The 20,997-nt window shown below is 42.0% G+C and overlaps 1 protein-coding gene across 4 annotated transcripts in view; it reads right to left on the reverse strand.

Moving 5' to 3' along the window:
- The window catches only part of kalrna (kalirin RhoGEF kinase a), a 219,025-nt gene that overhangs the window by 2,151 nt on the left and 195,877 nt on the right, over positions 1-20,997 (reverse strand). For all 4 annotated transcript variants that reach the window (XM_033613134.2, XM_033613126.2, XM_033613142.2 and 1 more), the window contains 22 exons: positions 19,646-19,764; positions 19,413-19,479; positions 18,990-19,093; positions 18,832-18,901; positions 18,635-18,721; positions 18,257-18,349; positions 17,758-17,808; positions 17,521-17,598; positions 17,230-17,415; positions 16,628-16,799; positions 15,784-16,001; positions 13,340-13,623; positions 8,537-8,699; positions 5,361-5,423; positions 5,104-5,131; positions 4,543-4,705; positions 4,307-4,428; positions 3,973-4,104; positions 3,705-3,866; positions 863-941; positions 683-734; positions 442-590 (listed from right to left, as the gene is read on the reverse strand). In XM_033613134.2, the coding sequence (XP_033469025.2) occupies positions 442-590; positions 683-734; positions 863-941; positions 3,705-3,866; positions 3,973-4,104; positions 4,307-4,428; positions 4,543-4,705; positions 5,104-5,131; positions 5,361-5,423; positions 8,537-8,699; positions 13,340-13,623; positions 15,784-16,001; positions 16,628-16,799; positions 17,230-17,415; positions 17,521-17,598; positions 17,758-17,808; positions 18,257-18,349; positions 18,635-18,721; positions 18,832-18,901; positions 18,990-19,093; positions 19,413-19,479; positions 19,646-19,764 (2,642 nt within the window). The remainder of the gene's footprint in view (positions 1-441; positions 591-682; positions 735-862; positions 942-3,704; positions 3,867-3,972; positions 4,105-4,306; positions 4,429-4,542; positions 4,706-5,103; positions 5,132-5,360; positions 5,424-8,536; positions 8,700-13,339; positions 13,624-15,783; positions 16,002-16,627; positions 16,800-17,229; positions 17,416-17,520; positions 17,599-17,757; positions 17,809-18,256; positions 18,350-18,634; positions 18,722-18,831; positions 18,902-18,989; positions 19,094-19,412; positions 19,480-19,645; positions 19,765-20,997) is intronic.

The following is a 20,997-nucleotide window of genomic DNA, read 5'->3' on the forward strand; positions in this document are numbered from 1 at the left end:
GACACAGGCTATTGGATATTTTCTTAGCAACCTGTCGCTTTTTTTCCCCAGCCAGAACAGTGGCAATGTCATAAACCCGTGGTTTGCAGAAATGTACATTGCCAAAATTTAACCTGGCATTTGGATTTGCCCATGGCTAGTTAACAAACACCTGAGACACAAAAGACATGTTAATGCATGTAATGTCCATTCGAAAACTCTAATCTTGTGTTTGAATATAGACAGGAAACCCAGGTGTTTTAAAATGTTGACATATGAGATGATATGATTTATTGAGTCTGACTGGCATGTTGTCCAGTTTTGACCATTTTAACCTGCTGGCATGTTTCATTAAGTTATGCGGCTATGCTAAATATAATGTCTAATATCAAACTGTTGAACCTTGACGAGCTACAGCTTGAGTGTTGAATGAAATGTGTAGCAGTATTCAGTCAGACTTACAGCTCCAGGATCAGCATCAGAGAGGTGGGAGACTCATATGTGTCCAACAACGCCACCAGCTGATGATGCTGTACATGTCGGAGGACGTCCGCCTCGTGAGCCACCTGCTCCTTCTTCTGCATCTTCTTACTCACAAACTTAACTGCAACCTGGATTAAATAAAAGTGATATTTATCAGCAGACTGAAATTAAAGACATCACAATACAACACGTCAGTCTGGGATGGTAGGTGATGTCCTACCTCTTTCTTTGTAGACTTGTTGAGACATTTTCTCACCACTGAGAATCGTCCCCTTTAGAGAGGAGAGAGCAACAAACACAAGAGAGGCTGAATTTAAAAAACTACCAACACCTGGGCTGAAAATCAAGTTTGAGTGGTAAAAGACATTATTTTGAGAGTCAGTGATTGGCGACAGTTTACCTTCCGATCTCAGAGATCTCAGTGAAGGTCGACTCAAAGTTTTCTTTCCACTGGATCCCTGTTCCATCGTACCCAGAGTCTGCACAGAGAAAAAGCAGAAGATCGAAGGATCACCCACTTTCCATTTTCAGCACTCGCAGGAATTAGTGCTTTTACTTTTGTCAAACAACAGCCCAGCTGCTGAAAAGAAATGTTGGCGTTGTATGTTTGAAAGCCCAGTTGGTCTTGGTTTTTACCAAGACATCACTGTGTTTCCAGCCGGGACAGTGCCACCAAAAGCAAGTATATTAAGCCCAAACATGATCTTTTCCTTACCATAACCAAGTGGTTTTTGTGCTGAAACACAACCACATATTAACCACAACTTTAAAATTTAAGCTTCGATGTTCTGCTACATGATAACGTACAAATGCAACGTATTTGTGGTTTGCAGAAAGGTACAAGGCCAACATTTATTTGGGCGACTGGGTTGCTAACAAACTATGGACATGGCTTTATTGTGAGCTGTTGTAGCATGTTTTTATGTTTCTAGAGATTATGCCAAAAATTCCATCTGTTCAAAAGGAGAAACTACAAAAAACATGGAAAAGGTGGCCACATTTGTGCAAACAGGAATAGCTGGATGAACAGTCGAAGGGTAATGCAGAGAGAATATTGTGGCATGTTGGGGGCTGAATGGGGGAGTTGCACAGCACAGCACACGCTGTGCAACGATGTGTTTTACGGCCACAAGTGAAGGAAACTGTGTTTTAAAGTGTCTTAAATCACTCACATGTTGCTTATTACGCAGTGATTAATGTTTATGCATCTCACAATAGCTGTAATGGGGTTACAGTTAATGCACCATGAGTTAAGCTGTGCATGCGGTTAGTGACATCCTGCTTGTGTTCACATTAGGTTGTCATGTTGTGAATGCTGTTGTTAAAGGAAAATTTCGGTTTATTTCAACCTGTCTCCTATCGTCCTAAATTTGTTTCAAGTGACTAGTGACATAAAAATAATAGTTAGCATGTTACCCGTTAGCCTAGATACAACCGGGGCGCATAGTAGCATCAGACCTGTTAAAACGTAAGTGAACAGGCAACCTTCAAGTGCAAAGTTATTCCACTAAACAAGCTTTTTTTCCACAAAGACCGCCTCATATCGATAAATGTCAGAGAACATACAGAAAATGACATGTAAACGTGTTGTCTTACCTTACCGGTGTGCTGCCATGTTTGTTTACCATTTAGCTCTGCCTTCCAAAGCGCGGCCGAAATATATCTTGCGAGCTCTAGATAAAGCCCAGCTGGATACTACTCCAGGTGGAGGTGTCTCGTCCTCGGTCACATCCAGACCTTGAAAATAAGGCTGCAACCGGTCCCATTCCTTGCAACAGAGGCATTCCTCTTCTGTGGGCACTGGGGCACAGCATTCACAGGTACACCACCAATCTCCAGAGCTACGCAGCCTTGCAGCAGCCATTCCTCCTCTCTCGTCCTCTACCTATTGCGCCTCTCTCTCTCTCTCTCTCTCTCTCTCTCTCCTCCTCCGTTCTTCAATTTAATGAAGCTCTTCGTCAGTGTATTCTGGCTCAAATAAATAAGGGCGGCCATCAAACTCTGCAAAATCAAATTCCTCCTCCACAAAGTCGAAGTCTGGCAAAAAGTCAGCCATTATTCTATAAATCTTTCATAAAATAAATGAATGAACTTTTCAGGCTACTGTCCGGTTCTGCCTTCCAGCTGTTGCTGCTTGTTCTCACGAGATTTCAGGCATGGTATGAGATCGCTGCTTGTTCTTGCGATATTTGGCCGCGCTTTGGAAAGCAGAGCTAAATGGTAAACAAACATGGCACCACACCGGTAAGGTAAGACAACACGTTTACATGTTGTTTTCTATTTGTTCTCTGACATTTATCTTAACGATATGAGGCGGTCTTTGTGGAGAAAAAGCTTGTTTAGTGGACTAACTTTGCACTTGAAGGTTGCCCGTTCACTTAGGTCTGACGCTACGGCTGTATCTAGGCTAACAGCTAACATGCTAACTATTATTTCTATGTCACTAGTCACTTGAAACAAATTTAGGACGATAGGAGACGGGTTGAAATAAACCAAAATTTCTCTTTAAATACAGAGCCATTCCCAGGTCGTTCTGCTTTCAACTTATTAGCAAGAAACCCTAGCTCGATGAAACAGAGGAGCTGACTTCATATTTCACATTTCAACTTTATTCTTGAAATGCAAAAAAAAATAAAAAATTCCTCCTGATTTATTTTTTTTCTTGTAGCTGGCACTAATACTGAAATTTCAACTTTATTCTCCCCATTTTGACTTAATTTTTCAAAATGCAAAATAAATTTAAAAAACCCCCTCATACCGGGCCCTAATACTCCTCCGTGATCATGTTCTGAATGCACAGAGATTCAGATAGATTATCTGTCATTCATGCTTGGAAAAAAGCAAAGAAAAAGCATAATTTCCAAAAATGTTGAACTATTCCTTTGAAGATGTGGGAAAATAGGTTTGGTGTCCACATTATGAAATGTGTGTGTATGTGTGTGTGTGTACTTGTACATGCTACACAGTGAGGACCAAAACAACGTATTTTAGCAACAGAGTGAGGACAACTTTGCAAAGTGAGGACATTTTGGCCGGTCCTAACTTTTTCAAAGGCCTGACTGAGGGTTAAGACTTGGTGTTAGGGCTCAGGTTAGAATTAGGTTTATGTTATGGGTTAGGGTTAGGCATTTAGTTGTGATGTTAAGGTTACGGTTAGGGGTCAGGGAATGCATTACGTCATTGAAGGTCCTTACAAAGATAGAAGTACAAGAATGCATGTGTGTGTGTGTGTGCAGACGTACTGCTGCTGGGCAGTGTGACCATATTCGAGGGCTCTGATGGTGGGCCGATGCCCCAGCGGTTGGAGGCTCGCACTCTGAACTGGTAGTGACCTCCAGGGATCAGAGTGTCGATCTGAACACACTCCTCTCTGCTGCTGGCCACCTGCTGCCATAGCAACGAGTCTGAGGGTGACAGAGGAGAAAAGGTTGAGTCTGTTTGCATGTTTCAAACGCAAAAATCCACCCGGTCCCCTCCACCACCACCACATACAGATACACACACACACACCTTCCTGTCTGTACTCCACGGTGTAGCTGCTAATAGCACAGTGAGCGGATGAAGCTGGAGGCGGCCAGTGGATCATCACCGCCGTGCTGCTGGCCTCCTGAGCCACTGGTCTCCCAGGGGCTGCTGGGATACCTGCATGAGATGAAAAAAAAAAAACAGTCAGCTAAAACCACAGCAGCTGCTCTGTGTAGAAGGATTTGCTGTCGAGCATCTGAAGGTCACAGAAGGTGTAAATCAAAACCAAAATCCTGTTGTACTCTTAAACCTTGTTAATTGTCTCATGCTGATTGCTGTTTTTATTGTGGTGAAATAAAATGATTTCCAGGTGTGTCACCTTGCACTTTAATGGAGGCAGAGGAGGAGGCAGAGCCGTGGTCATTCACAGCAACGCACGTGTAGATGCCCGTGTCCTGAGGCATCAGATTACAGATCTTCAACAAGATGTCACCTGTATCCCTGGAGAAGAGGAGGAGGAAGAAGAAGGAGGAGGAGACAAGAATTCGTGGGATGAATAAGAGTGGGAGAATTGGGAGGAAAGCAGCACATATGCACACGTGCACTGAGTGTTACCTGATGTCTATGGTGAAGCGGCTGTTGCTGGTCACTGGGTTCTGGTCGGGGCCCTTCAGGGTGACGGTGGGTTTGGGTCGTCCACACACTTTACAGCAGAGGACCACAGTCTCCCCGAACGCACACACTACGTCTGACAGAGGGTTGAGGAACTCTGGAGCCACTGCACACACAAACACATCCATTAATACTTAAATTTTAGAACTGCATCTGCCAACCGTACCACAGCACAGCAGGAAGTGTGCATCTACTGCTCCACTGAGCTAGCTAACATTAAAGCTCAGCCGAGGAAGAAGCCATTAATGTTTATATCTCGTGCTGTCACAAGCACAAACCTCTTGTCCATATGTAAATGTACGCTTTCAGACATTGCTGCTATGTTTCTATCTATAGTATAATTCAAAGAAACAATATCCTGGTATTTTTTGCATACTTCATTTGACATACTATGTATTGGGACATACTAAATCTTTTTCTGGTGTACTATATAGTGTGGTAGTATTGGTATTGGAACACACAGCTAGTGTACGAGTTGATAAGATGACCTCATGTGTTTCTTACCTTCTTGGATAAAGTTTGGGTTGAGGAGCTGAAAAGAAGATAAGGTCAAAGTTCAGTTTTCGACACATCATTAAAGTTAGACTTTGAAAAACAATGCAATAGCACGTTTGTTTTAAGCATTAAAAATGTATAGTTCTTGTCCTCACAAAGATGATCTGGTTTTCTGCAGAATGTGTTGTAAGTCTTTAAACTGTGATAATACTACTACTAATAATTACATTAATAATACTACTACAATAAGTACAGTGTGTGCGTACCTCCATGCCTGTTTTGGGGTCAAGGTCATCATCACAGTCTGACTCATCTGACGTGTGAACGTCCTGGTGGAGAGTGACGGAGGAAGAGAAGAGTAGATGGAAAGGAGAGCAGGCAGTGAGACATGGGGTTTAAAGGGGGGGCGGGGTTAAGGGACAATTGAAAAGGAAAGCAAGGGACAGAGGAAATTAGGAACAAAGGAGGAGAAGAAAATGGGAATAATGGGAGAAGAAATTAGGAAAAAGTGGGGAAAATGGAGGCGTGAATCAAGTTTAAGGGAGGAGGCAAAAGAGGAGAAATGAAGGAGGGAGGGGAGAAAAAGCAAATAAGGAAATTCATGACAGAGGATGATAGATTAGAAATATTAGAGGAAATAAGAAAGGTGGAAAGAGGGAGGTGAAAAGGATGAAGAGAATGTTAAGAGTATATGTTTTTATTTAAGAGAGGAAATAAGAAAAAACACTCCTTTAATGCTGGCTGCTGTGAAGGCTTTTATATGCCCTGGAAGGTAATCACAGGTCCTGAAGAAACGTCACGGCTCTGCACACAGATACTCACCTGAGAGCTTTGGTTTTGGACTTTTTTGGGTGGTTAGCTTTATTATTGTTTCCTCATCCTCTTTACTTTCCTTTACTTGAAAATATGAAAAATGGCATACCATTGCTGAGTGATGAAGACAGTGCAGAGGTGTTTTAAACCAGTGATTCCAGAAAGTCCCAAACACATATCTGGAAATGTCTCAAAGCTTTTCCAAAAAGCAATTTGTCCCTAAAATTATTCTAAGTAATAAAAAAAAATAAAGTTCATGAAATAAAGTTCCATAAATATATTAAAGCTAAAAGAGGGTTGCTGTGTCTCAGCCTACTGTCAGATATGGTGTCTGGTGCTTGTCCATCCCATACAGCCCAGCTGACAGTAGAAAATGTTGCCATTGTACGTTTCTGCAAACCGTGGATACGTTACCTCTCCGAACTCTTGTACATCCACACCACCATCCCACCAGCCCGCCTGACCACCATGGGGTCTAGAGCCTTCAGCCTCTGGATCTCCCTCCCACCGGACATTTTTAACATCAACTCTCTGACCACTTTCACATCCCGTCTTAAAACTCATCTCTTTGATAGCCTTTTCAGTTTGACTCCCGTCTGTCTTGCCACACACATCCACTATTTACACACAATTTTATTCACTATAAACTTGTTTTGCTGATTATTTTCTGTTATGGATTTTTTTTCTTTTTTTTTTTTTTAAAAGGCACTCATCACGGTGTTTCCTGCTGGGATTGTGCCACCAAAGTATTTCAAGCCAAAATGTGATCCTTTCCTAACTGTATCTGAGTGGTTTTTGTTCCTAAACCTAACCACACATTAACCACAGTGTTGTTGAAATGTAAAGTTTAAATGTATCCTCTACATTCAGTGCAAATGCAACGCATCTGCGCTTTGCAGAAACATACAAAGACAACATTCATCCTGGCATTTCTGTTGTCCCACCTCAGCTTCACCTAAATTATTTTTATTTGGATTAATTAAATTACAAAGATGGTAGCAAAGAGGTGAATTAAAATTCTTGGCTTTAAGATGTAGAGCTTGATATCACAGACCCTACATAAGTTTGTCTTAAGGCCGTCCACACCAAGAACGATAACAATATATTGTTCTGACTCAAGTGGGTGGCAAAGTCCATACCACAACTTTAACGACAGTGGTGAACAAGATTGTTGGGCTCACATTCAGAGTGATTTGATGAATGATAGAAACGCTACAACACACCCAAAATCAATTCCAGTTGAGTTTGGCGCCAGTGTTCACAGAACGGCAGTGCGGATGCTCATATCGTCAGTGTTAGTTAGCATTACAATAACTGTTCTTGGTGTGAAGGGCCCTTAGCTGTCTAGGATCTAAAGGTTTCTCTTGCACTCAGGATCCATACTTTAAGACGGATGCCTCTAAATTTCATATATTACCTGAGCCTGTCCCAGTCTTTGACGTTCACAGTAACATAGTTCAGTAGATCTCAGCAGAGCTCACTAAATACTGTTCACTGTCATTCACGTAGAAACTCTCTCAAGCTAAATAGTTAGTTAGCAGAAGTAATTCATGTTTTACATATGACCATAAAGGAAGTGATACAGATGAAGGTTTTTTCACAAGTCGAACACTGTAAATCACCCAAATCTGTAGCAGAGATCCTTTGTGTCATAAATTGCAGATAAACTCAAGGTTGGGGTCTACTGTTGAAACAGCATCTATCATACAGACTTTACATCATGTGACTATAAACATAAAAAGGATTCACATCTATTCACTGTGTTACGATCATCAACACAACACACTTTTCTTGTTGAGCTCCATAATGTTAGTCACTACCACAGAAAACACTGGTTAGCACAGCAGAGTAAAAACAAAGTCAAACTTAAATCAAGTCAGTGGATTCTACCTCTATCCATGCAGGAGGAGGGAGAAATAAATCACAACACAAAAAGAAAAACAGACTTTATTTTCAAATCAGTGCATTTGAGGGCTTGGGGTAAAACAAAAGGATCAAAATAAAACTTGCAGTGTTCTTCTTTAGTGGTTCTCAACCTTATAGTAGTTTGAAATGTCACTGTTACCCATCTTTAAGTGGCCCCCGACTATCCTTAACCTCAGGGTGTGTTCACACCAGCATTTATAACATAAAGAAATTGTTGTGGCGTTGTGATGGGTGGATTTGCTCACAGGTTAGTAAATCAAGCTTTGGTCTATTTTTTTGTGAACTTAAACCCAAAACTTTACACTGCAGAAGAATCACTACCTATCTTGATAGTGCTCGTCATCAAGCTAATGCAGGCTAGCTTGATGGTTACTGGTTAGCAATCAGGCTAGCTAAGCAGGCTATTGTGAATGTTCACAGTGAGGTATTAATTCTGCCTGTTAGTTTGCTGCTCACAGCAGCTGGCTAACTTGCCCAACAAGTGGTCAGTTGTGCCTCATGTCTGCTGCAGGTTGAGAACCACCGCTGGAGTTAGACCGAGACACAGCAGCTATTGTGTGTGTTTGTAGGTCTGCTCACACACACATGCCCGCTCACACACACACGGGTTAAGAAGTAAAATAAAAACCAAGTGGGGCAGGTGAAGGGTTTCGGCACACACATATGACATCACCAGCGTGCGCCGTCGGCCTGCTTTACTCACTTTGCCCTTCGCCCTGGTGGCGGGGGAGGCGAGCGGGGGAGGGGGCGTGGTTTCTTTGGGTTTACGGAGAAGGCCATTCTCCTGACCTCTGACCCCCACCGAGGTGACGTCCTTGGCTTCAGCGCGCTTCCTGGCACGCAGTGTGTTCCATGACAGTGACTTCCTGTACGGTACAGGAACGAGAAACATCACCAGCCAATCAGAGAGAAGCTCAGCGGGGTCCAGTTCAGTCTGGCTGCAGAGGCAACAAGACCGTCAGGTCTTTGTCAGAACCCTCTGTGGCTGTAAGGAGGTATGGAAGTTTGTGTGGTGTCATGTTTGATGTAAAGAACACCTAATTTCTATTCTGTTGTAATTCTCATCTTTGTATTTTCATTGTATTTCCACACACAAAGGGAATATGGATGAAGAAAAACACAGCTGACCTTTAAATCATGATGGTTTGGATCCATTCAAATGTCCAAGTAGGTCAGGCACAACATCAGTGCCCTAACATTGGACCAGTTAAATGAAATGCAACACAGTATTTTTAGCTACACCTATTTTTTACTTAAACGGCAAATATAATCCACAGGGTTTCAATTAGATATTGGGAGAACCTCACTCTTTGTCCAATGTATTTTGTAGCTGGAGGATTGGCCAAAGGTATCTATCACACTAAACAAAGCATTCAATGAGACATTGGGTTTCGATGAGTATAATAAAATGTCGTTGACGTACATTGACATCTTGTGGTCTATCCATCCCATAGAAAGCCCCGCTACTCAAGGGTCCTCCGTTATTTTCTGGGCAAAGGGTTCAAATACCAATGCAAATAACAACAACAATAATAATAACAATAATAATAATAATAGTAATAATAATAATAATAATAATAATAAGGTCTCAGGGGGCATCCCTGTCTTGTAGATAGACCAGTGGGAAAGGGATCTGATTACATGCCATTTGTGTTGACTCTGGATTTTGGATTGTCATAAAGAAGTTTTATACAGCTTACAAAATATTTACCAAAGTTAAAATGCTCCAAAACCTTGAAAAGGAACACTCTCTACCCAATCGGTCAGGTGTTATTGGAATTTTTTTTATAAAATTTGGCTCTATAGCCCTCTAATCCTGGGGATATGTTTTACTAATCGAAATGTAAAATACTGTGTTGATAAAATGTCATTTTCAGCTGCATTCTCAAATCTTTAAAGCTCACTCTACGTGCACAGTAACACCCCTTATTCAAGTTTATAACATCAAGTCTCTAATGCCGTTAACTACAGGAAAACCAGAGGATGGGCGCTACGCTACTTTGACAATGCCGTCCTGATATCAGCGGTAACTGCTGTATGAGCACAGTGCAAAGCAGCAGCCATGAGCTAGCCAGTGGGATACAGTGTGTTCAAGTGCAACTATGTGGCTGAGACACAGGCGACATGAGGCTGTGCAACAGTCAGCCCTGTAACCACTTGCTGTCTGATGTCAGTTTGGTGTGTCTGGGCCTTGTGCTGGTCACTATTCTTCTTTTCTAGAGGCAGAAATGGGCTTTGATGAAAATAAGAAGTACATTATATCACATGTTGGAACCAAAGTGGATCCAGCGCAGGGGGAAAGCAAGATGCCGAAAAATGACTCCACTTCACTTTAACAGTATGATTTATTGAATCACAAAATATTTCTTTTCAGTATCTCTATAGAAGCTACTGCTCCTACTATCTCTGTCAGTGTGTCTGTCTGTGTTTGTGTGCTGTGTTAGAGGGTCCTGACAGCGTCGCTGTTGCCTGAAGCTGCAGCCAGACTCTTCTGGTCCATTTAGAGACAGGAGAGGGAGGACAGAGTGACAGAGGGACACTGGTCTGACTTTATTGAGACAGAAATAAAGTTAGACTGGAGGAGAGAGTGAAGAGAGAGACGTGAGAGAGACAGAAACAGACCGTACAGAGACAACACTGGAACCTGGTGACATTGTCATGAACCACAACTGCAGCACACTTGTGTAGACTCCTAAATAATATATGTTAATTCATCCATTCATTTACTCTTGTACATAAGCAATGAAGAGAGTGGTGGTGAAAATTCCTTTCTGTCAGCTGAAGAGTGTTGGATAAAAAGAATCCTCCACAGTTCATAATAAATGCTTTTCCTAAGTGTCCTGTCTTATCTTATTAACCAATTCTTTGCCACTTTGCCAGGTCAGCAGATAAACTTGGAAGCAGTTTTTCAGCTTCATTGCTTTCACAATTTCTGTCAGTTCATAAACATTAAGAAGTTTATAGCGGTTAACACGACCATCAAACCTGCATTTCTCACCATTTTAAAACTTTTAAATTCATATTTCAAGTGTGTACCTTCTGTGGAGTGTCAAACCGTCGAGGTTAGTAAAAACTGAAACAAAAAAAGGTAAAAAGAAATGTCACTACAGTAACAACAAATACATAAAGTTGAAATTAAACAAACAGGAAAAAGGTGCAGACAAAAAATTTATACCTGTAACTGAAAAACCTTCAGTGCTGGTACACTTTAAATTCTTAATAAATAAAACCCTGTGTCATCTGTTCACTTGAAGTCTAACTTCCTGAAGGGGCTCCTTTACAGTGATGGCATAACCTTATAAATATAACCATATAATTACTGAATCAGTGAGTGTGTGTTATCATCTTCCTTTAACCAAATCACCAGCATAATTGTTGGCATTGTACATTTATGCAAACCACAGATTAATTTGTACGTATTTTGTAGTGCATATGTAGAAACTTCAACAATGTTGGGGTTAATGTGTGGTTAGATTTAGGCACAAAAACCACTTGGTTATGGTTAGGCAAGGACCATGTTTTGGCTTAAGATACCTGGTTTTGGTGGGATAATCCCAGCTGCAATGTCTCGGTAAAAAACACACCTCTTTTCGTGGCTCTGTTCCCACAGAATATGAGGCAATGTCTCAATAATAAAACACTTTCTGTGGCACTACAGAGCAGTGATGAGTTACTAAAAAACACCCACGTTTGGTGACTAAAAAGTAGGTCCCGATAAGTATAAAATGTAAGCATTGTCAATGATAATAAAGTCCCAATTTCTTCAAACGAGATGATAAAAAAGTCCCAATGTCATCAAACAGGACATCAGCAAAATAAACAAGTTTCAGCCATAACATGTGATCAGGTTTTGGACCTTGTCCACTTTTGTTTTGGGATCGGTTGCAGACTGACTTGGCAGAGATGGCTGCCATCTTGTTTTTACATAGATTAGTGTATTGTGCTCTTACTACCACTAGATGGGACATAAAAGTGTCCATGAATGAGGACAACAGGTCCAAGTTAAGCAGAATGAAGTATGAGGTCAAGTAATCCCCAAAATGTGATGTCGTCATGAGGACACAGGGTCTTACGAAGATATACTATGTCACTTTAGAAACCTTAATATGATACGTATGAAACGCACAAATGTAACATACTCATGGTTTGCAGAAAGGTATAACGCCAACATTTTCCTCTAGCGACTTGGCTGTTTCCTTGTAAGCACCTTCAACACCTTGAGTCCCTTCACTTCTAAATCTCTCTGACATTATGACAGTGCACACAGAAGCAGGCAGACCGCTCAGTTTAACGTTTGCTGTTGTAGTTTATTTACAAATATTAAAAACTACAATCACCTTCAGCCTAACGCAGAACAAAACAACTTCACCTTCACGTCGCTTTGCTAATCATGCTCAAGTCCAAAAGGTTTATTTTACATATTTAAAATACATTTAAAATCATTATTATTAGACTACCAACAGTACAATGCTGACCGTTGCCATTAAACGCAACATATTGCACAGCCTGACTTCATTCATATTTTTTTCTCATCTTAAATAGTGCAAAAGGGACTTTTTTTTTTTAAACAGGAATGTTCTAGAGCCTCAGTTGAAAAAAATTAACTTTGTACAGTGAACTGCCGACATAATAAACAAAATCAACATGAAGGAGGAAACAAAATCCAACTTTGTCCGTAAAATAAAATAATAATTAACAAGGCAGAAAAACAACAACAACAAGAGGAATAAACACAAATGTGTGTATAGATTGCCACAGACAACAAAATAAATCTTCTCCTCTGCGGAGAACGGGGCTGAGTCCACCTGAATGCCCCAGGTGAGTTTTGTTTTTCTTTCCAAAACAGTAAAAACAACAAAAAAAAAAATGTACAAAAAAAAAAGAAAAAGCAGGGTGTTAGGAACTGAAATAAGAGTCCGGTTTTAGCTCCACATGTCAATGGGTTTCTTGCTCTGGTTTCCAGAGTCAGCTACAAGTTACAAGATTTTCTATCCAGTCTATTTCTGGGGGATAAATCCTCAGTACTCAATTACATGGAAAATTATCAGTGTGTGTGTGTGTGTGAATGTGTGTTTAAGTTCGGTTACAAGCCTGAAATCCTTTTTCTTGTAGTTGCCACAGAGCCAAGTGACAATGGCTCAGAAATAAAACTGTCACTGCAGCAGCTTGACGGACAATAAGAGTACCTTTTACCCCCGAGGAGCAACAAGAGAATGTCGGGAGTTAAAATACAAAAACAAAAAATCTCCTTTGAGGTCCAAGAGTTCGTTCTTACAGGGAGGAGGAGGAGGAAGGGAAGGATATGAGGGAGGGAGGAGTTAGGAGGTGAGGGCAGAGGCAGTGAGTAGTTAAGGACCGGGGAGCTGATTGAAAAGAACAAAAAAAAAACGGGCAGACAGTTTGTCACCTCAAATCTCTCATCCAATCCGAGCGCGCGGTCTGAAGCCCAACCAGAAGTGCGTCTGTCTGCAGGTAAAGAAGTGCTGGGTGGGTGGGGGGCACTTACTTGATGTTGTTGGCGTCCGCCACCGCCGCCGAGAAGGAGGAAGTAGAAGAAGAGTCTTTTATGGACTTTGTGATCGGGCCCAAGATGTGTCCCGGCACCCAGCCCTCCGCGGCGGGCGACTGGCTGTTGGCTGGCCGGTAAACAAGGTACATGTTCTGCTGATTGGTGGCCAGGATTTGCACCGTCTCCCCCTGACTGACGCAGATCTCGTTCTCCTTGAGCGCCGAGTAGTCCTGAGAGACCAGCATGGTGGAGGAGACGCCGTTACAGCCGCCGTCAGCATCCTGAGAAGGAGGAGAGGGATGAATGGCGAAAAATAGAGAACGGAGGAGAAGACAAGAGGAGAAAAACACAAAGAGGGCGAGACCAAAGAAAAGATGGAAATGACAAACAAGGAGAGGATGAGGAGAATTGAGGACAAGGTTAAGGTGAGGCTATGTGAGCGGGATGACAGTTGTGCTGGCTGTGACGCCATTAAAGCCGATCCAAACCTGAGGAGGAACAGAGGAAGGTCAGGACCGAGGAGGAGGAGGAGGAGGAGGAGGAAGAACAATATAAAATTAGAGCGTCAGGATTCAGTCCGGAATTTTTTGCCTCCACCCCAGTACAATGCTAAATGTAATTTGGACAGCTGAAAAACATCTTCAGCACCCAGTTTCTCGTGGGTCATGCGATGCTACTGCGGTGATGAAGTCATCATGATATTATAAAATCAATTTAAATATGCACTTCTTTGGCTCTGATGCAGCCACTCTGTCTGCAGTCACCATTCTGTAGCCTCACTCAATGTCTCACCTGCAGCGCCACAGACCTTCAGTCAGGACCACTTTAGTCAGAGAAAACTTTATTTCCATTTGCAGTATTATATTTGGCGGTATGGCTCTGTTCTGGGGCCCCTCTGCCTTTCCTCGGGCCTACACAGAAAGCCGAAGGTGGAGAGAGCACACCTCCCTGCCCTTCCATGCGCCTACATGGAAAGCCTAAGGCAAAAACAGCAACAGCAAAGACCCTCCAGGAACAGAACAGCGCTTCAGTGACAAACAGAAATGACATTGATAAGTCAGACACAACAGGTTGTAAAGCAGCTTGCAGAGGAAGCAGCAACAGTAGGCAGGCCAGAGCAGTTTAAACAGGGCGCCTTGAATGAGATTCACCAAATGGTTGCATAGAAAGGAATCATGTGATCTATCGGCTGACTCCTTTCCATCAATCAGCTGCTCCATCAGTTGATTAAGCTGCTTGAGATCAGCTGATGTAGCTGGGATGTGAGCTGAATGACATTGTGTCTGCCTGAACTAATGCTATGCTTAATCTGTAGAAGTGAACGCCAAGCTGGATAATAACACTGCATAACTGCCTCTTGTTCATGTTATCTGTGTTCTGTTTGGGTTTCAGATTGAGCAGTTTTGCTGTTGCCTTAGACTTTCCATGTAGGCACATGGAAGGGCAGAGGGGTGGGGGGTGCTCTCTGCCTCAGGCATTCCTTAAATGAGCACGTAAGGGCAGAGAGGTGTGCTCTCTCCATCATAGGCTCACTGTGAGGACCCAAGGAAAGGCCCCAGAACAGAGCCATTCCACCAAATATACGACTGCAAATGGAAATAAAGTTTTCTTTCACTAAAGTGGTTCTGACCGAACTACAGAAAAAAACAAAAAATACAAATAAATTATTACACATTGGGTACATTTTGAGATTTGCCGCTGAGATTTCTGCCTCTGCACCAATACAATGGAATTGAATGGAATTTAAAAATTATATTTCAAGTCCAGGACCTTGGTTCCTGTTTTTTCTGGATAATCCACATATCTGGTTGATAACAATTTTCATCACCTCTGTATTTGGGGAAGTAAAAGGTTCAGCAGAACATAACTCAAAACCACAGCAAGTGGTATCAAACAATCTACACATTTATCACACTATATAGCCTGAAGAATGTTGTCTGCTGCTCTATTTTACTTGAGTGTTACTCTCACTCGTGACTACAGTAGTCCCTCTTGTTTTTGGGAACATTTCTCCCCTGACGAGGGTCAAGGTTCTTGGCAGGCTGTAAATCACGAGGTGAGCAGACCTGTCCCGCCTCCTGCAGACAGCTAAAGGTCTTCAGTCAAACTAGGCCACAAAGAGAACAGCATGGTATGTGTATGTATATATAAAGCCACACCGTATGCTGCTACACCTGCAGTAGCCCAGATTTTAACCTTGGCTTTTAGGGAACAGACTCACAAACAACATGAAGGGGAAAAAGTGTGCTTGATGCCCTAGTTCACCAGCTGTCTGCTGCAGCCTACGGTCTATGGTAAACAGCTACGTCTAGACAATACAAGAGGAGCTGTGTGTCTTAAAGCAGACCCTGAAAAACTTGCTGTTAAATTATGAAACATCATTCTGACTTGTGAAAAATCTCAAATATACACGCGCGTCAAGGCCGTTTGAAGGAACTCACCCTGGAGTCGAAACACGTCGAACCACCATTGGAGGTAGACACTTTCATCTGGGTCCTCCCTCTTTCTGTCTCCTTCTCGCCGAGCCCGACTGCAGAGGACGGACGGCTGTGTGACGACGTGGCGGGCCGGTTCCCCGAGGACGAGCGGTTCCTGGTCAGTGAGGAGCTGCTGCCTGCTCCGCCCTTCTCCTTCTGGTACTCAATGGGAGACTGGAGAGCTTCAAACACACACAGATGCAACGTTTATATTCATCTTGAGAGAATGAATGAAATGAGTTTTGGATAGTGTAAGAACATTTTCACGTTTCAGCCCATTCGATACATGCTTTACATTAAATGTATTTGTCTTTCTTGCGGGCAGCTGGTGTTTTCTTTTCAGCACAATATACTTACAGAAACTCCAAACAGGTCCCAGTTAACACCGCCTTTCTTGTAACCTCAAAGCTACATCATGATCATGTGCGCTTCAGCTTCATTTGGAGAAAATTTTTCTTTAAACAGGAAATCTCAACATCTAAAAGGTCAACTACTTATGCAAGTAACGACCATAGAAAATAAAAAACCCTTTTCACTGCATCCGTGTTTCATTTTGTTCTCATGTGATGATTGATTGCTTGATAATGTAGCTCTAAATATCTGATTTCAGGGGCCGCACAAAGCTTTATAGTACAAAGAGTTGCTCCTTGTGACGTAATTCTGAGAAAATTACCAGAACAGGTTTTCAAAGAATTTTCCCTGACAGTTAAAACTAGATCCTGGTAAAGATAAAAGTGATTCAAAGCATCTATTCAAAGCCCTTAAGAGAGCTTCTTGAAACAGAAGTAAGGAGGAGGACTTTTCTCACCAGACAGGAAGTTGCTCTGAGCATCCAGGACGTCCTGGATGTGTCGGACCCAGACCTGCTTGATGTCGACGTTGGCAGCCTGCAGGGTGAAACGTTCCGACGAGCCTCGGCACGACAAGACGAACTTACAGGGATCGTTATCCGCGCTGTCCTCCAGACCGAGGTAGGATACCTGCAGGGAAACATGGGCAAAGGCAAATACGTTTTAGTGTGATTGAATTTTAACAGATGTCTTTGTGGAATCATAGATTTATTGGTTAACTGGGGAGCAAACTAAACAGTAGCAAAACTATATCAAAACGTTTGTTTACAAACTCTCACACAACTCATGCAGTATACCCTAAGTCTTATTTATCCAGTTGTATTCTCAGTACGTCTCAAACACATGTACTTTGTTACAAAACCTTAGTACTGGAGTCTGGTTTTGAAGAAAGCACGGACAAGTTTCATATTCAGTTCAGTTTTAAATAGTAAGGTTTTAGCGGCACGACTAATTGTTATAAGAATGGTCATTTTGGGGGTCAAGTATTCCTTTAAATTACTCTTTGAAATGTGCATCCCAAATCTTATCCCTCAGAAAAAGAGCCCCGTCCTCTGTTTACCTTGATGCTCTTCTTGAACTGGTATCCCGGTGTGGACGATCCTTTCCTGAGCAGCTCGCTGAAGATGACGATCTGCTCAAAGAGGAAAACTCGTCGTTCTTTGGAGCGCGACAGGACGCCGGCGTCCTGCTCTGTCACAAAGAAGGTTTCCTGCTGCAGCAGTTTGCCCTGACAGGTCAGTTTACCCTGCAGAGAAGATTCATTAACACAATAAACTCAATGATCACCAGTCAGTTTTTCTTTGTTAATACCAGAGGGTTTACTGAAATGCAGAACAGGAAGTGAACGTACCTCGTATCCCTGCAGCCGACCTAAATTCATCATGTCATTACACAGTTTAGGGACCTGAGACATCAAATCCACGGCTTTCTGAAGGAACCAGACAGAGACAGAGCATTAACAGACGTACACCAACATAAATATGTAACAGCTTTAACACAAAACACTTAAGTTCTGGATTGAGGCCAGGCTGTAAATGCTGTGTTGTGTAAACTGTGACAATTCAGCACTTTAAATTTGTGTTTTTACCTCAATCTGTTCACAGTCCATGCCTGCCTTTGAGCTGTACTTCAGGAAGTCCTGAGGAGAAACACGACCACAACTTAAACACCACTGTATCCCGAATGTTGCACACAGGTTTCCCTTCAATTATTTCAAGTTAATTTCTGTGTTGTTTTTTTTGTTGTTTTGTTTTTCACTTAACGGTCTCCTTCCAATTCTATGGAAAATGTGGAAAATGTTTCAGTTGCTGGTAAAACTTAAAGGAGTTATTTGTCTCTTAATATAATCTTGAGTGTTATATCGTAGGCAACTGGACGTTTCTTGAAGACGTTTCACCTCTCATCCAAGAGGCTTCTTCAGTTCTCATCAGAGGCCTCTTGGATGAGAGGTGAAACGTCTTCAAGAAACTCAAGTAAGTCCAGCTGCCTACGATATAGCACTTAAGATTACCATCACCTGGATGACTGAGAATCTTCACCAACATCTTAATAATGTATATGAATAAGGGAATCAGTGTGTATGCTACCTTCAGTAGCAGCTGGTATTTGGTGATTCTCTGGATTGGTTTGATGAGAAAGTCACTGATGCTCAACCTGGACTGGATGTCCTGCTGGATCCCCTGTGAGACAAACACCAACAACATATTTTACATCCATCTGTCTTAATCATATTTCTCTTTAAATATTTAGTCAGTAAAATATCCAATACACCAGCTAATATAACATGGCAGGCATTTAAAATCTTCCATTAATGCAATAAAAGAGCTGCAGTTACAATAACATAATATAATTAGAGAGCTGGGAGTCTCAGAGGAGATTAGGTTGAGTTTCTGTTATTTTCCAAAGACAAAAAAGAAGAGCAGAATTACTAACACATTAACACAAAGAGTCAAAACACCACTTACCTCAAAATACGTGTCATATTCTGCTACAATGTACTCTGACTTCGGCTTATTCTGACAGTAAACCACGTACATGTGGAGTCTTCTCTCCTGTAAAACACAGACACAGTGTTTTTAAGACAGCAAATCACCCAGGTTAAATACACTGTAAAAGCACAAAAGTCAGAATCATCATAATTACGACACAGTGTTCCACTCACATGTTTGATGAAGAGCTCAGGGAGGTGTTCGTGGTCGTCCAGACATTTCTCCAGCTCTCCTACAAAGAAACTGAGAGACAGAAGTGGGATGTTATGAGTTAGTAAAATACGCCTCTCTGGGCCCAGGTCCAGCCTTTGGACACCAGCGCTGAACTTACTCTCTGTGCCAGTCGTAGATCTGGTGGATGTTCCCGAACACGATTTTGTCTTTTCCTTTCATGTCATCAGGGATGCCCTTCTCCTCGATCTTCTTCATGAAGCCCTGCAGGGTCATAGAGGGTCAGCATGTTGAGGATGATCTGCTCACTTCTCTTGAGTTAGTGAAGATAAATTAACACCAGAACGTTCAAGGAGTATTTTACATCTGGCTGAGACTGATGTGCAGAGATGTTACTGAGCACCCAGAGTGTCTGTCAGCCTTTTGGTATCAGAGTTACATTTGGAGGTTCTGCGCTTAACAACAGAGTGAAAGATGCTGAGTTTAAAGAATTGACCATAATAAAATGACACTACAGACATTTCATATGGTAAAATTAGACATAGGATCGCAGAATACAGAAAAGCACAGATGGGTGTCTCACCTCCACCACGATGCCCAGGTCTTTGACGTAGTCCTTCTCTGTCTGAATCAGCTCGTTCAGGACAAACCTGGGCAGAACAAAAAGCGTGCTGTAACATCAGCTGAGGAAATCTTATCACTGTCAAGCAGGACTTAAGCTGCTGGTTTCAATATGACAGAATGCTTGTGACTATAGAAGTATTAGTTGTTGAATTAGAATCAGCTGTAGCAGTGACAGTAGTGGCAGAAACTCACATCCGTCCTCTCATAGCTTTGGCCCTCTGCTCCAGTTCAGGGTTTCGTGGCTGGACGGGCGTGGTTTGCTCTGGTGGAGATAGAGAGGAGAAGCCAGGGTATGCTCCTGGTTCCAGAGTCTGAGGAGAGAAGAGAGGAGATCAGTGTTTAGAGTCTTTTTTTTTCCTCACAATTATTTGTTATAGATTCAGAAAAGCAGCTACACTACCACAATGACACTATACATAAGTCTATTTCATTTATATAGACCAGAATCATAGGTTTGCTTCAGGGCGTTTTGCAGTATAAACAACAACACCCTTTATCTTTAGGGTGTTCAGTAAGCAAAAACCCAAGTGTAAAACAAAACACCAACATCAGAGTAATAAGTTTTTCTCCAGACAGCAGGGGGCAGCACCAGCTTGGTCTTTAGAAGCCACCAGAAAGAGCCTTGGTGTTTCTCAAAGTCAAGGATCTTTCCAAGGCAGGAGTGTCTGCAGGTGTGCATCATTAACCCTCAGCAGACTGAGAGGGTTTCGGGTTACTGTGATAATTTAGGCACGCTCTAATGTTGTTGTACAATTTGAGTCATGTGACTTTAAGTTAGAATATATTTCTGGATCATATTTAAAAACAAATAAACAGGTAGGCTAAATGAAACTCATGTGGCACTAACACTATCACTGCTGTAAATTATTAATTCTAAAGTGTTTATGTTTTATCTTCATCACAGTATTTTTTTAAAAATCTCAATATTCGGCAGTGGACACATTAGGTAGTGTAAATTATGAGGTTTCTGTCAGTTTTTCATGTTTATATGATAAAAACACCTGGAGATATGAAACTAAATAAGTGACGTATTTATCTATATCCTGCCAAGCTCTGCTGGCGCAGCTTTCATTAAGGAGGCCCCACCTTCAATTCCAGCAAATCAAAGAATTGTGGGTACTTTATTCTTGCTGAGGATACACCTACACACATGCATCCTTGAAAATTCTCTGAATGATGGACTCGGTCCCTGGTGGAATTTGAAGTATCCTTGACACTGGAACAGTCCTTAAGTAGGATTTGATGACGTAGCGTCCTCGAAATTCAGCCGTTTAAGGATCCTTCCTTGACACTGAGAAACACCCCCTGTGCTTATTTTGAAAACTCCCACTTTTTCAAATTACAAATTATTAAGGAGAAAAGTTCTACATCAGCACCGAATCTCATCGAGAGCGACTGATTGGTTCACCGGGCTTTTTCAGACAAATCTGCTGAGATGGTGACAGATCTAATGACATCATTTCTTACAGTAGATCACAAACTTTTACTCGGGTGGTTCAGACACTGTGTTGGTGCATGAGATGCAATAGAAACTACTTCAGCTC

This window comes from Epinephelus lanceolatus, chromosome 14, assembly GCF_041903045.1.
Source record: "Epinephelus lanceolatus isolate andai-2023 chromosome 14, ASM4190304v1, whole genome shotgun sequence".
Lineage (NCBI taxonomy): Eukaryota > Metazoa > Chordata > Actinopteri > Perciformes > Serranidae > Epinephelus > Epinephelus lanceolatus.